This window comes from Brienomyrus brachyistius, unplaced genomic scaffold (assembly GCF_023856365.1).
Source record: "Brienomyrus brachyistius isolate T26 unplaced genomic scaffold, BBRACH_0.4 scaffold74, whole genome shotgun sequence".
Lineage (NCBI taxonomy): Eukaryota > Metazoa > Chordata > Actinopteri > Osteoglossiformes > Mormyridae > Brienomyrus > Brienomyrus brachyistius.
Window position 1 is genome coordinate 190,549 of NW_026042349.1, and position 14,824 is coordinate 205,372.

The following is a 14,824-nucleotide window of genomic DNA, read 5'->3' on the forward strand; positions in this document are numbered from 1 at the left end:
CCAGTGAGTAAGCCATAGGCAACAGTGGCAAGGAAAAACTCCCTAGAAGGAAGAAACCTAGGGAGGGACCAGACTCAAAGGGGGAGCCCAACCTCCAGGGGCCGACAGGGAGAGTCAAATAGGAGAGACGGCTAAGTGCCAAGTCACACTGTCCAAATTATAGGATTTGAGACACAACCGGGGAGCAGGGAGGTGATGACAAGCCGGTGCCGACTCTCCCTCCAATCGCCAGACAACCAGAAGTAAGGCAGCGGGTCATACATGGAAGATGACACAGGCAGAACGGCGAGCTGGATGCAGGGACGTCATGGGTAGAGGCGGCGTCACACGTAACAGGGTGTGCTGGATATCTTGATAGACTGGGGTCTCCAGGCAGCACACCCCAGGTGGAGTAGAGGAAATAAAATGCATAATTAGTCAAAGTAGGGGAGACTATAGGCAGTTCTAAGAGTTAGGTGAGTGCAATATGAAGTGCAATGTGCAAAACGTAAAAAACCCTAGCTGCCCAACTCACTGCAGAATTAAATGCGCACCTGGGGTCTCCTGTTTCCATCGAAACTGTTCGTCGGGAATCAATATTCATGGTCGGGCTACTGTAGCCAAACCTTTGGTTACTAGTGCTAATGCCAAACATCAGTTTCGATGGTGCCAGTAGTGCAAATCTTAGGCTGTAGACAATATGAAATATGTGTTGTTCTCTGATGAGTCCACCTTCACTATCTTTCCACATCCAGGAGAGTTACGGGGTGGAGAAGCCCCAAAGAGGCTTATCACCTAAACTGTTACCTAAACATACTCCGAGTGCAGCACAGAGGTGGAGCGTTGATGGTTTGGCTACAATATCATGGCAGTCTCTATGCCTACTACCTGTTCCAGAATGCATCACTGCCAAAGACTACCAAACCATTCTGGAGGAACCCAGTGGTTCAAACATTGTACCCTGAAGGTGATGTCATGTATCAGGATGATAATGCACCAATATACACAGCAAGACTGGCGGCAGAGTGGTTTGATGAATATGAAATTGAAGCTGAACATCTCCCAGGGCCTGCAGAGTCACCAGATTGGAATATTATTGAGCCACATTGGACTCTTTTGGAGGAGTAACATTTTCCTCCACCACCATCACATAGTGATCTGACCACTGTGCAGGACTTGTACTTGTCATTCCCAAGACAAGTTGATAGGGTACTGGCTGTAAAAGGAAGCTCTACACCAATCATTTTCTGAAACCACTTCTCCTATGCAGGGTCAGGTGAAGTCCAGAGCCTATCCCAGAGGCCGCAGGCACAAGGCAGGAAGGCCCTACACCACACTAACAAATTACTGAAAGTAAAATGGCTAGTTTTAGATGAAATTACCCAAAGCCTGTATATAGGTTTGTTAAAAGCTAGATGAACTAGGCTAGCCACCTTCTTGAAATACCATGGGAAAATAGCCAAGTATGCCACACACAATGCAACCCATCGAGGTGAGCCTGCCCATATCTAGTCGACATCTCTGGCACCAGCTCGGGCTCCTTTCCCACCAGAGGTTACATTTCCTGTACCTACAGCCAGTTTTGGTAACGGACGATTAGCCTGTCAGGGTCCCTGCCTTTGACTGCCACCCGATCTACATCACAACCAATCCCCACAGCTCCCCCTGCAGGCCCAGAGGAGGACGTACTCATGTTTGTGCTTCGGGCTAGGCCCGGCCAACAGGTGCTCACTTTCGAGGTCCCGTCCCAGGCCTGGCTGGGTGGGCTGAATTATCATTTTAGTACTTAAAAACGAATATAAACTAAGAAAATAAAACTTTTTAAATCCTTGCTTAGAGTGTTGCCCCCACGAACCGACCCTGGATAAGCAGCAGAAAATGGATGGATAATCAAAATTAGCCTAAATCTTCACCAATGGAGAAGGGTAGACCATTGACGGGGCAACACCTCCTTATGCCCCCCCCCCCTTTGGCACGACACCTGCAGTACACTCGCTCTCAGGTGAAAGGAATTCTGACATTTTAAGTCAGACAATACAAAATAGGGCAATTAAGAAATATCCTGTATCAAGGGATAACGAAGCAATGAAAACCAATGAATGTCTTTTATACCTCTCAAAGAACGAAGGAACAATGAAGAAACGTTACACATTGTGCAAATTTTTTTTTTTAGACTACGACATGGGGAGGACTAATGTACGTAAAATTTAAATACACAAAATTTTTATAGCTACATACAAAAACGTTTGTGTATGTGCTAATTATATAATGTATGTCAGTTAAGCAAACAGTTGTGAAACTTTATTCTAGAAAATTTAAGAATGAAAAAAAAAATAAAAAATTCCCACTAGGCTTACTGCTAATCTCACTCATACACCCTAATGTTCATGTAGACCACTGTGCTTTTTTCATTCAAAAAGGAACTGACAGAACCCAAGGAAGAGTCAACAAGAGAACAAGTTACCAAATTTCACTGCATTGTACCATCAGATTCACTTTAAGCAGAGATGTAACAAGATCAAAGAAGACATTAGATCCACCTGTATTGGTTACTGCCAATATGTAAGGTGTTCTTTCCAAACACAACAAACCAGTTTGTTACATGTCTATTTGCAAATAATCGTTTCCCCAAGGAACAACATTCACACATGCAGAAACATCCCCGTCCTAATCATTAAAGTCTGTGAATGCAAATGTACTTTTCTGCACAAACTGCACAAAAACCCAACAATTAGACAGACAACTAGTTTAATACAAAGCTTTAATACAGGCCAGTGAATGGTATGAAAAAATACCAAATTTATTTAACAGTCTAGTGCTTCTTGCAGGCAACTTCCTCACCAGAGCTTTGGGGAAACAAAGGCTAAAAGGTAAGATTCCTGTGTAAAGGCTCTCTGACCCACCTCCAGCAAACATTGTGTCCCAAATAAAAACAGGCCATGAACAACTGGGCCAACATAGGCCTGTCCAAACTCCACCAGAACTTGCTGAGGTGCACTTGCCAGGATGACAAGACTTATGAGGGAGAGTCTTTTAAGCCATTTAGGGCTTCTGAAGGTATGTGTGTAACCACACAGTTTTCACTATGCTGCAACAGAAAAGCAGGTCATGTCTATTCCAACCCGCAAAGCTATCTCAGCAACAATCAAAAGCCTGACTAGCTGTCACTGTGTGTGTCCTCAGCCCCGACCAAGCCCCAGGCTGGCATAGAGTTGGATGTGCAGCTTAAACCAAACACAGGAAAATCATGTAAATGGGAGTGGGTATGCTATGGGGGGGGCCCCGTACCCAAATCTGAGAGGAGGAGTATACCACCACATTTCAAAGGGCACGAGATTCTTCATGAAATGACGAAAAAGGGGAAAAAACTCAAGTAATACCCAGTTAGTGGAAAAAGAGAACTAAAACATCTGAAGCAGTCAGGAAATGAGGGAGCCCTAGCAGGAGAGGACCTCCCAGCAGCTGCCATAGTGCAGCAGGGTTAAGGAGAAGAGCAGTCTCTGTGCCAAGGTGCCCGAGGGTCAGAGCTCACGGTGGGTGGCCTCCGTCACGGGGGCATCGCTGAGGCTGGGCGCCCCTGCGGGTTCGCTGGGTGTCAGAGGGGCATCGCTGAGGCTGGGCGTCAGAGAAGCATCACTGGGGGTGAGGAAGGGGCTCTCCATCGAATCGCTGGAGCTCAAGGCCAGATCGCTCAGGGTCATGGCAGAGGTGACCAGGGGGTCACTGGCTGTCTGCTGAGGGATCTCCCCCCCACCATCAGTCATAGAGAGCCACGGGTGCCGTAGGCATTCGCCAGCTGTGGCCCTCTTCTCGGGCACCAGCTCAAGCATGGGCAACAGAAAGCTGGTGAAGGCTTGGGCTTCAGCAGGGAGCCATTCATACTTATCGACCAGAACGTCCTGCAGGCCCCAGGGCTTCAGGTTGGTGATGTGCCGCAGGTCCCCTGGTTGGGAGGAAGGGGGGGGGGGTTACACCTTACCTTGGCACAACCATAAAAATCCAGTTCTAGAGAACATACCCCTATGCCCCAACACATACCCCTTCTCCAAACACACACACCTGTACACATACATGTCATGCAACCAAGGGCACATTCAGCTGTGAATGTGTGTAGCATCTATAAAAGCAGTGAACTATTGAGTAGAATGCCGAACTGGGCATCTCACAAGCCAGCAGAGACGTACTCGTATACTGATCTATGCACATCGTTTACTGCAGAACGTCTAACTTCTCCTGCTAGAGACAGCTTTTGCATCCTAATACACAGCCGCAGCATCCCCCCCCCCCCCCACATTTACCTTTTTTGGTGAAGAAATCCTTGGAGTATTTGCCAGCAGTGATGAGCTTGCGAGGCACTCTTCCCAGCAGCTCGATGATCAATGCGATGTGGTCTGCGTGTCAGAATGGCAGAGCCACGCGAAAAACGGGGAGAACGGATAGGGAGGAGGAGAGAAAGGAGACATGATCGTCAAAAACAATATTCCAATAAAAGGCCTGTGCTGGGAGGTGCAGACATCAAACAGGAAGAGCGTCACCCCTGGGACACAGAGGGGGCTCCCCACAAGGAGTTACAGCTAAACAGGGCACGGCAGACGGGCTACAGACAGGGCCGGAGTGAGACTGAGTCAGCCCTGCAATGTCACACCTCAGGCAGGGTGCGGAGACGCACCTCTCCCAGCCTCTGTCACCAGCCCAGCAGCGGGAATCCCCCAGCCTGGCACTGCGGTGAGCGCTTAAACATGCATGGGCAAAGCTCATGCTGGTGTCTGTCCAGCAAAAACCTAACAGGCAACAGAACGTTTTCTGTGTCGAGTGTCACTAGCCACAAATTACGTTCATAAAATAAAACCATAATTTAGATTAATGCCATCCCATTATGTGCTTGTTCTCTTGCCTAATAAAAAGTTTAATTAAAAATAGTTAGAGATTTAAAGTTGAATCACAATTTACTACTTGCTAATCAGGAGCTCAGCTTCAATGACAAACCAAAAACATAAGGGCCCAGTAGAACCAGGGTTTTGTATTGACATCCAAACACCACCCAAAGTCACACATCACAGGAGTGAGGACGAGGTTCACTGCTCTAAATTTAAGAGCTAATCCTAGACAAACAGCAATACAACAAGGGAGAAAGAACTGGAAGGATTCAAACCCTGATGATGTTATTCACAACACCATGTGGGTTGAGCACAAGCAGGTACCGAAGTTGGTTTGCTGGAGAATCTGCAACACACACTTTCCCAGGAGAAGCATATTTTGCTGGGTGAAACCTGAATTTGTATAACCAATTCAATCAAGAATATGGGATACATGCTTTGAAGTATTTGTGTATAGAGAAGTACTTATGGCTTCAATGTCCATTCCGGTCCTGAGCTGAAAGCCACCAACCATCTGCTCACTCCTCATTTCCCAGGATTTTTTGGTCCAGCAGGACCTTTTGTTTCACCATATCAGGGTAGATTCCTCATCTACGGCTCATCTACTTGGTCACATACAAAACACCGCACCGTTTGGCAGAGTCTCTTAGGTACATCACCTTCGTCTCTTGAGTAATCCTCCCCAGAATGTGGTTCAAACAGGTAATCCCCCGTGGCCAGCTCGAACGCCTGTGGCAGAGGCAGACACCCAGACATGCCCATCAGGGGCACCAGTCAGTACAGACGTTATTCCAATCAAACGCGTCATGATTGTTTGGAAAAGGTCTACCTGACATTACAGCCACACAAACAGACCAGCCCAGCCCAGCCCAACCCTACCATGCAGGCTGTGCTCCAAATGTCCGCCGGTGTGCTGTAGCCTGAGCCGATAAGCACCTCCAGAGAGCGGTACTGTCGTGTCTGAATGTCCTCTGTAAAGTGTTTGTGCTGTGGAAACAAAAGGCAATTAAAACATCCTTTAGGAAAGTTATCAACACAGAGACCAAGAACAAAACATTTACACTGAAAACTGAGACAAAAGGACATTCTAGTGACTCTTCCTCATGACTTACAGCAACAACCTCAATGGGCAGAGGGGCACTGGAGCAAGAGCCCCGACGGGCAGAGGGGCACTGGAGCAAGAGCCCCGACGGGCTAATGGGTATTGGGGTAAGAGCCCCGACGGGCTAATGGGCATCGGGGCAAGAGCCACTCACCACCCAGCAGGCGTTGCCCAAATCTGCAATCTTCACCCGGATCTTGCCTGCATTGCTCAGTTCCAAAGGGTTCACCAGCAGCTGCCCAGCCGCCAGCTTAGCTCCATCTGTAAGGGAGCCACAGAGAAAGTTGATGTTGCAGCTTCCTTCCAAATAACAGAGTGACCATCTCTGACAGCAAGAGGGCGACAGGGACCCCACACTCACCGCTCCTCAGGCAGTCCTGTGGCCGTGCCTCCATCAGGTCCTGCACTTCCTTCCCTTCCCCCAGCAGCCCGTTCGACTCCGAACAGCCACTACTGTCACTGACTGTGGTGCCGCTGCAGCTGTCATTGGAGCCGCTGTTAAAGGCCCGACTGGCGGAGTGGGGGTGCCGAGCCTCCTGCTGCGGGCTCAGAGCTCGGTGTCGGGGGTCGTCCTGCTCCTCAGCCTCCATCTGCACCTCAGGGCTGGTGCAGGGAGCGTGGCCATTACAGTCAGTGTCCCCTGCATCATCTGGCTCCCAGCTCTCCACTCTGTCCTCTGGGATGGATACGGTCACAAACCGGTCAGTCTGCACAGGCCGCGCCTCCTCCCCGCGTACATGGCATTTTAATGAGATACTGAACCTTCTGCTGCCTCGCATGCGATGTCCTGCAGAGCAGCCTCCTTGAGGGGGGTGCAGGGGGGGCCCTCGAAGATTTCAGGCTCCTCATCCTCCTCCTCGTTAGCATCCCCCGCGATCCGCTCCAGCTCCTCCAGCTCCATCATGCGCTTCTCCAGCAGTTCTGCCTGTCGCTTCTGCTTCTTCTTCAGCTTCTTCTTCTTGTTCTTGGACATCTTCATTGCCTGGGGGGGCAGAGAGGTGGACCAGTGGGACAGAGGCATCTTTTAGCCTCAGAAGGGCAGGAAACGAATAAGAAAAAAAAATTAAAAATCCAGAAATCAGAAAAGCAGCTTACCTGTTTGGGTGGGGGGGCCGTACTCACTGCAATAGAGAAACAGAGAATGAACAGAATGCGCATGGCGGCAAGGATGCGAAGAACAAGACCAACAATCAATACAAGGTACAGGCCTTCCTCCTCTATGAATGAGGAAAGCGTGGGTCAGAGCCTCCCTGCAGTAATTCAGGTTAAGCACCTTGCACACGGGCCCAAATGTGATACGATTACTCTGCCTGCGGGGGGGGATTCACCCCACAATCTCCTCCTCTTTCTGTATCAAACACCTTATCAATTTTCAATTCAATAAATGATAGTGTCACCAACACCACCATGACTGAAATCAGTCAAAGTTTAAAGGTGACAGCTGACAGACCACAGTTATTATAGTGGAAAGGAGGCGGGGGGGGGGGGTACCTGCAGAGCCAGAAGGGGGAGGAGCTCCAGAACGCTGCCACTCTGTGGCCTCGGCTGCCAGCCTCCTGACGTAGGGCTCGGTGACACTCATTAAGATGTTCTCTGGCTTAATATCGGTATGGATGATCTTACACTTTGAATGCAGGTAGTCCAGGCCCTGGAGAACCTGCAAATCCACCAAACCCAGTGTTCACCAGTGGCGTTACGAGATGATGTATGTGTCTCCGTGAATCAAGAGCACATGCGGGGAAGGCTGCGTGCTTATCAAGGGGATTCAGACAGTTGCCATATACTGGTATCTGGCACAATAACATGGCGCAAGTGCAATAACCACCAGGGCTTTAGATGATGGGTGCAAACATTTGTCCAGGTACCAGCCTTGAATTATTAACAAGAGGCATGTTGTGAAGCTGAAAAGTTAGTCAGCAGCATAAATTCAGCATAGTATTAGACTCGCTAAGAGGACCGTCGAAAGGACGACGGCATTAGAGACTAAGGATGCCACATGCTACTGTTTGGTAAATCAGGGAAGTGAGAAGCACTGAAGCAGAGGAGAAGAAAGAGACAGCTCAGCAGCTATGAGATCTTTTGAAAGAGGAGACACTGTACATAAACAAGGTAAAAAGACGTTAGTGGTGTCGAGGTATATCCTGCCGTTTAGAGTCTGACACGTTCATTAAACATAAGGATATACTACAATATGCCTCTCATTAATATATTTGGTGCACTACTAATCTGCTTCCACAATTGTGGCCGTAAGTAAACATCAGTATAGTACCGAAAATTTGGTACCCGGACAAATGTTTACGCCCATCATCTGACGCCCAGGTGGTTACTGTGCACGCAGCAGATAACCACGATGCGTTACTGTGCAGCCCTAGCTATTAGTTGAACAATTTGGAGATTATGTTTACAATCAGCACCTACCATATTTTACTGTTTTTTTTACATACAAGTTTTAGAATGTTAAAATCTTTTAAAATATTATATTTTCAGGGCATAATATCCTGCTGTAGTCTGCCCAATCCCTAAGCAGGCTCAAACTTCCATTTTGTCCTGTGCAAAATTACTACTGGAATTATGGACCAAAAATCAACTGAACATCCATATCACTCGGGATTTACCACCTTCCACAAAACATAAGCAAAAAGGTGAAGAGTTAAGCAGGCATGAGAGATACCGCGCCCTTTTAACAACTTGGCTGTCACCGTACTGTGCCTCTGATAAGCGTCTTTACAGTAAATCCTGATGTGGGTACTCACCATGTCACAGCAGGCCCTGCTCGATAAATAGCAATATGTTCAAAGAAAAGGAAGCCAAAATATTGTTTCCCTGCTTTAAACCAAGGATGTGCAGGTATTTGTGCACAAGCACAGAGAGAAAGTCACCTGACGGATGATGCTCTTGACACACGGCAGCGGTAGGCCCTGGTAGTTGGACTTGATGATCCACTTGAGAAGGTGGTGACCCAGAACCTCAAACACCATGCAGACATCTCAGAACACGACCATTAAGGGTAAACACAAGGATACAAACTGTTTGACTCAATTCACCGACATCAAGGTTGTCCTTAGCATTAAGGACAGCTTCAACACTAGTATTCAATATATCTTAGCTACGATATCTTATATCCCCAGCCTATCACAGGACACCATCTTAAATCACACACTAGGATTATGGCTTAGTAAGACACGGTGACCAGACCCATGTGCTACACTGAAATAACACAGTAAATAAGATCAACTCTGTAAAACCAGCACTATTAACTCCCCAGATATGCTCCAACCAGTATGAAATGCAGACCAAGGTTTCCTTCTGGAAAAAAAGTATTGGCTAGGGAGGATACGAGTTCCATTGCTCCCAGAGATCTTGAAGTCGTCCAGTAGCTGGACCACCTTCTCCCGGTTGGGATCATCAGGATCTGTGTTCCTGACCTGGCAAAAGTATTAGGAAAACAAAGAGCAATTAATGTAAAAGCAGATAAGAACATTATAAAGGCAGCTGGATATGGTCAGTCACACTTTGGTCTCATCGCCACCTGCCCTTAGCCACAGACTCACTGATCGTAGGAGCTTGATCTCATCCAGGGCTGTTTCAGTGTAGTGTTCGGCACTCTTCACCACCTTCAAGGCTACAAATCGCTTCCCTCTGAAGAAGGTGCAAACACACTGTCTCAGGCCAAAGCCCCTCCCAGACACGCACGTCACCTTTTCTAGGCATTACCCAGAAAGGCAGCATGTGTGAACACAAATGTCCAAATCAGTTGTACCAGACTCTACCCTGATAGCTCCCTAGTACAAAGTCCAAATAATTTCCAATTGACCGCCTTGTGTGAACGGTGCGGGGAAAACTCTGGAGTATTTACCGCGAGTGAGTAGGTGTGTTTCTATCATGCGACTGGCATGAAAACTGAAGTACAAGAACATCCTTGATGAAACTGGCTAACTGGAGAGAAGACGAGATTTGGGAACTTCTGTCAGGAGTGGTGTAAACAAATCGATTTCTGCAGCATGCTTTTTGCATCATGTCCTGCCTCCAGTATGCTCTACCGAAGCGCTACCCTCCTCGAAACCAACTGGAGTATTTCTAGTAGGTGTGAACTTGCCTGACAGTGTCCAGTTATGTCCCACATTTATGGATGGATAAATGTCCGGACCTGATTCTCCAGACAATGTCCATAGTTCATGTGTGAAAACGGCCTAATAGAAGATGGCAGGGCAGCAGGTATCTTTCATCTACTCACTGAATGTCCCAGCAGAGCCACACAGTGGAGAAGTGGCCCCAACCCAGCTTGCGGATGACGTGGTACCGTCCATTGAACAGATCCCCAACCTTGACATGATGGTAGCCACCTATGCAGAGAAGTGGGTTTGAAGGTTAAGATGAGGCTGATAGCTTCCACAGCCAGAACGTCAAATGCAGTGATGGAACCACATCTAGTACAGGAAACAGTGACATCCTAACCAGATTACAGTTTGAAATGTACAGTAGTACAAGCTGCAAGAAAAGTCAGAAAGCAGAACACCCCTCAACCCCTCGGGTTCTTATGGTGAATCTGTCAAAGGCTTCACCCTTGCAATAATCACTGGGGTCCTCCTGCTCCTCATCATCGGATCCCAGGATCTCTTCTTCCGGCTCCGGTGGGGGTGACTCCACCTGCTGAGAGACCCCCCTGGAGTGCAGTTCTGACCTGCAGGGAAACGGAGGAAAGAGGCAGACCTCAGACCTTCAGAAGACCACAAGCCATTCATGACAAGCAGTGCATTCATGGTGGTTCAATGACAGTATAGGTATATGACGTTTTTGAAGGAACCGACTAACTATGCTTACGCGTATTATAGATCAATTGCAGGAAGTATAGAACATCTGGAAAGCAACAAGACGCCCAGCAGCGTGATGCGATGCACGTCCTTAGGAGCCCTTTTCTTGTTTGTTTCTCTTAGGCAGCTCAAAATATTCTGAAAGTCCATTACACCTAATTATCTCTCTCAGAATCAAAGCCAGATTTCATAAAATATTGGGGTGGGGGGGCTTCAATTTAGATTTTAATATCATTTGCAATTTAAAAAGCCCTCCTATGCAAATTGGCCATTTTACATCCATAACAACCAGCATTAAATGAATTTCGCACAAGACCATAAAGTGAGTCAACAAATAAGAAATAAAACATAAATGAACCAAAACCAGTGGAAAAAGCAATTAAATTTTAATCCTACAGCTATTGAATTGAACTTGACCCATAACAAGAACTATAATGAACTTGAAGAATAATGAACTTGAGATGGTGGAATTGGTACAGGGTTGCTTTTTTACTCAGTTTGTTAAATGCCCTAATAGAGGAGAAGCCATTCCCCATCTTGTGTTTTCGAATAGCCAGGATAGGATTGGAAAATTTGGGGTTTTAGATTAACTTGGCAGTAGGAATCATGACATGGTTAAATTCAAGGTTAATTTTAGTGTCTGAAGAGCGAAGTCCAAAACAAACAAAAAAAAACATGCAATGTTAGGAAAGCTAACTTCATGGTATGAGACTGAACCTAGAAACTGTAAACTGGGTGGAGTTAAATAACAAAACTGTTGAAGAGGCTTGGAAATTTTTAAAAGCACTTTATTGCAAGTGCAATAGGAAACTGCTACCAAGGTGGTTTACAACTGAAATTAAGAACAAGGTGCATTAGAGTCTAAGGATGATATTAAAAGTTTCCTCTAATATTTTAACTCTGAAAGAGCTCTAAAAGCTAAAATCACTCATCTGCAGGATAGTAAGGTATAATAGTAAGATCATACAATCCCTTGGTAAGACCCCACTTAGAATACTGTGTGCAGGTTTGGTCACTTTACCTTAAAAAGGACATTGCTGCCTAGGAAAGGGTTGGAGGGAGGGCTACAATAATGATGATTCCTTGTCTTAGAGGACTGTCTTATGAGGAGAGGTTAGCTGAGCTGAATCTGTTCAGCCTTGAGCAAAGGAGACTAAGGGGGGACATGATCCAGATATATTAGATTCTAACAGATCTGCATGCTGTTCAGTCAAACAGTTACTTCGATATTAGTTTAAATACTAGAACTCGTGGCCATAGGTGGAAATTAGCAGAAGAACATTTTAAACTGAATTTGAGAAAGCACTTCTTTACGCAGCATGTAATAGGAGTATGGAATAGGCTTTCTGTTACTGTAGCGCAAGCTAAAACCTTGGGTTCCTTTAAGATTTGAACAAATCTGAGCTATTAGTTGAATGCTCCCTAAATGAGCCTGATGGGAAGAATGGCCGGACTTCCTCTCATTTGTAAATGTCTTATGTTCATTTTGGACCCAGTTCTCCTATGACTAATTATAAAAATGGTATGATAGCGAATAAGAATGCAAGAACTTAAAAATAAAAGTAAGCGAAATGTACCATGACAAGGCAATTCCAACTAATTAGCTGTCCTCCGCAGTGTGGCCAACAATGCTTAATAGACGTAACAACAAACTTTAAACAAATAACGTAACCCAAAAGAGTAGAGTCTTTTGGATTGTTATCGAAAAGCACAAGAAAAATCTCATTGTGACAGTAAAAAGAAAGTGAAATCCAAGATGTAAATATGGGGAAAGTGAGCGGAAGAATAATTATCATCATAGCTCAAGTTTAACGGGCATTTTAACGCAATGCAATTCAGAACGAGGAGGGTGATCCTGGCAACAATCTATTGAAGCTAAGCTACATAGGTTATTTCCAAACTGGTTCCAAACTGGTGTTACCATGGCAAGTGACATATGCAACAACATCCACCAAGCCAGAATACAAAAACCTTATTCTCTCCTAGGTTCCCTTTCTATTGGACATACACAGGGAAAGGCTTCTGCATGACTTCAGCAGACTCAAAACTTCTCCTGGGGGGGGGAGGGGGGGATGCAAAAAAACTACTGTCCAGTACCCATGAGCCCCCCCATGACCCACGCCCCACCCCGATGCACACGCCTCTCATCGAGGGGCCAGCATTCCCTCACACTGCTGAAGTCAAATGTGAGCCAAAGTGTACCCAGGCTCATAAATGAAGGCCTATTGCATTTATGTCCTCCTCTCCCAGCGCTCCAGAATTCACTACCTACATAGACAGCACAGGGACTCAATTCTTATGGTTCCAGCAGAAAGAAAAAAAAGACAAAACTCTATCTTTGTCATTGAGCAGCCACGGGATATTTTAGACCCATGAGCAAATCTATTTAAAGATCTCGTAAGACCAGAGTCACGTTTGTTGGGTCAGGCAGTAAGGTGGGGAGGAGGGTCCATGCAAATTAAATATAGCAGTGAGCCATCAACCATGTGTGTGAAATACGGGGAGACTCCTAAACTGATGTTAAATCACCAGGGCCCACCGACACCTCAGGATAGCAGCATCGCTCTCAGAAAACAGCTCAAAGCTACGGGCCATGCTCTATGCATCTGGGAATCACCATATTAAAGCCACTAACGTAACAAGAGCGGCTTCTGCCGGTCCTAGGCACATGGAACACTAATAGCTATATATACTAATCAGCAAACATTGCAATACAAATAATAATAAGATGCTCTCATTCATCAAAACAACAACTAAATCAACAAGATCAACAACTACACGTGGGGCGGAAATGGCTGTACAGTATTTATACAGCAGGCCGTCACAGCTACCCGTAAATCAGAGAGCCTATAACCTGGCACAGTATGAGAAGCGTGTGAAACGAAACACCGTCCAAAAGGGCGGAAAGGTGGGGAAGGGAAATAAGCGCCGCTTCAGAGAGGACTCACTATTAAGGCAAACTTCCACGAAGATGGAAGCCGGCCTCAAAAGACAAGCCATTCCCTTAGCTCCCAACAAGTATTCCTGTGAACAAGTCAGACCCACGAGCCGCCGAAATCAACACATTCCTAAGCACATGCCACAAACTAAAGTGAAAGTCGGAACTAGCTCCGATGTATCCGGAATGTTAGGTGACCAGCAGCCCGTGAGCCGTCCTGCCAGGGGGATATCCAGCCGGCATCAGCCTCCGCGGTGCGGCGACGCGTCCGCGGCCTAGTTCGGCACACCGGGTCACCCGTCAGCCTGGACGCACAAAACACTTACTTTTTACTGGGTTTCTTCGCTTTGCCACGCTTCTTCCTCGCCTGGAGCGCTAGGACTGTCATGTAACGAAAAGCCACAAATAAACAAAACTTTAATCCGGTCCGCTCCTATTTTTTTCGAACTCGGTTTGTTTAAACTTCCGCAATGAACATAAATGACATTTTGTTTCTGAATTATATTTCTTCCTTCCATCCATCCGTGTGACAACTGCAAGATATGGTTTAGTTTATAAAACTAGATTTATAGATCAATACGATTTATAGATATACGTGTGTTTGTATATAGTCTTATCAAATCAAAATCCAAGAAAGTAGCTTCAGGCACCATATAGTCGAAACAACTAAAGACCTAAAGGACAACAATACTTAATTTCCACATATATTTGCTAACAATATCAGGATAATTCATTATACACTTATCGTGCACTTTTCTTGTAGGTTGACTGACCACGAGCTTCCGATTTGGCTTTCCACGGCAGTCAACCGTGTATATTTGTGTAAAAGGCATACAGTTACACATTCAACTAGTTACGTGCAATAGCTTAAACTTACATCTATAAAATATAGCAAACATAATTAGTTCTTATTGTAAATCCAAACGATCGGATGATCAATATATATATAATAAAAATTACCTTTCCTCTCCATGTTGGACTGGCGGTTCTCGTCTTGCGCATGCGCGAATCGGGAATCGTTCACAAACAACGCGACTCTTTGTCCACGCCTCGCTGGGTTATAGATCCGCCTCAACTCCCTGCTACATTTAGCTAATCATATTCGCTGTTAATTTAA

General features: G+C 46.1%; 1 protein-coding gene across 1 annotated transcript; it reads right to left on the minus strand.

The window, feature by feature from the left end:
* Positions 1-2,710: 2,710 nt before the first annotated feature.
* Positions 2,711-14,774, minus strand: srpk1a (SRSF protein kinase 1a). Its single transcript, XM_049003005.1, has 16 exons — positions 14,668-14,774; positions 14,034-14,088; positions 10,521-10,639; positions 10,193-10,301; positions 9,510-9,597; positions 9,296-9,383; positions 8,838-8,944; positions 7,450-7,615; positions 7,054-7,079; positions 6,721-6,940; positions 6,320-6,634; positions 6,113-6,219; positions 5,736-5,843; positions 5,516-5,585; positions 4,278-4,370; positions 2,711-3,922 (listed from the first exon to the last, which is right to left on the minus strand). The coding sequence occupies exons 1-16, from the start codon at positions 14,678-14,680 to the stop codon at positions 3,501-3,503; spliced, it is 2,106 nt and encodes a 701-aa protein (XP_048858962.1). The 5' UTR covers positions 14,681-14,774; the 3' UTR covers positions 2,711-3,500.
* Positions 14,775-14,824: the final 50 nt, after the last annotated feature.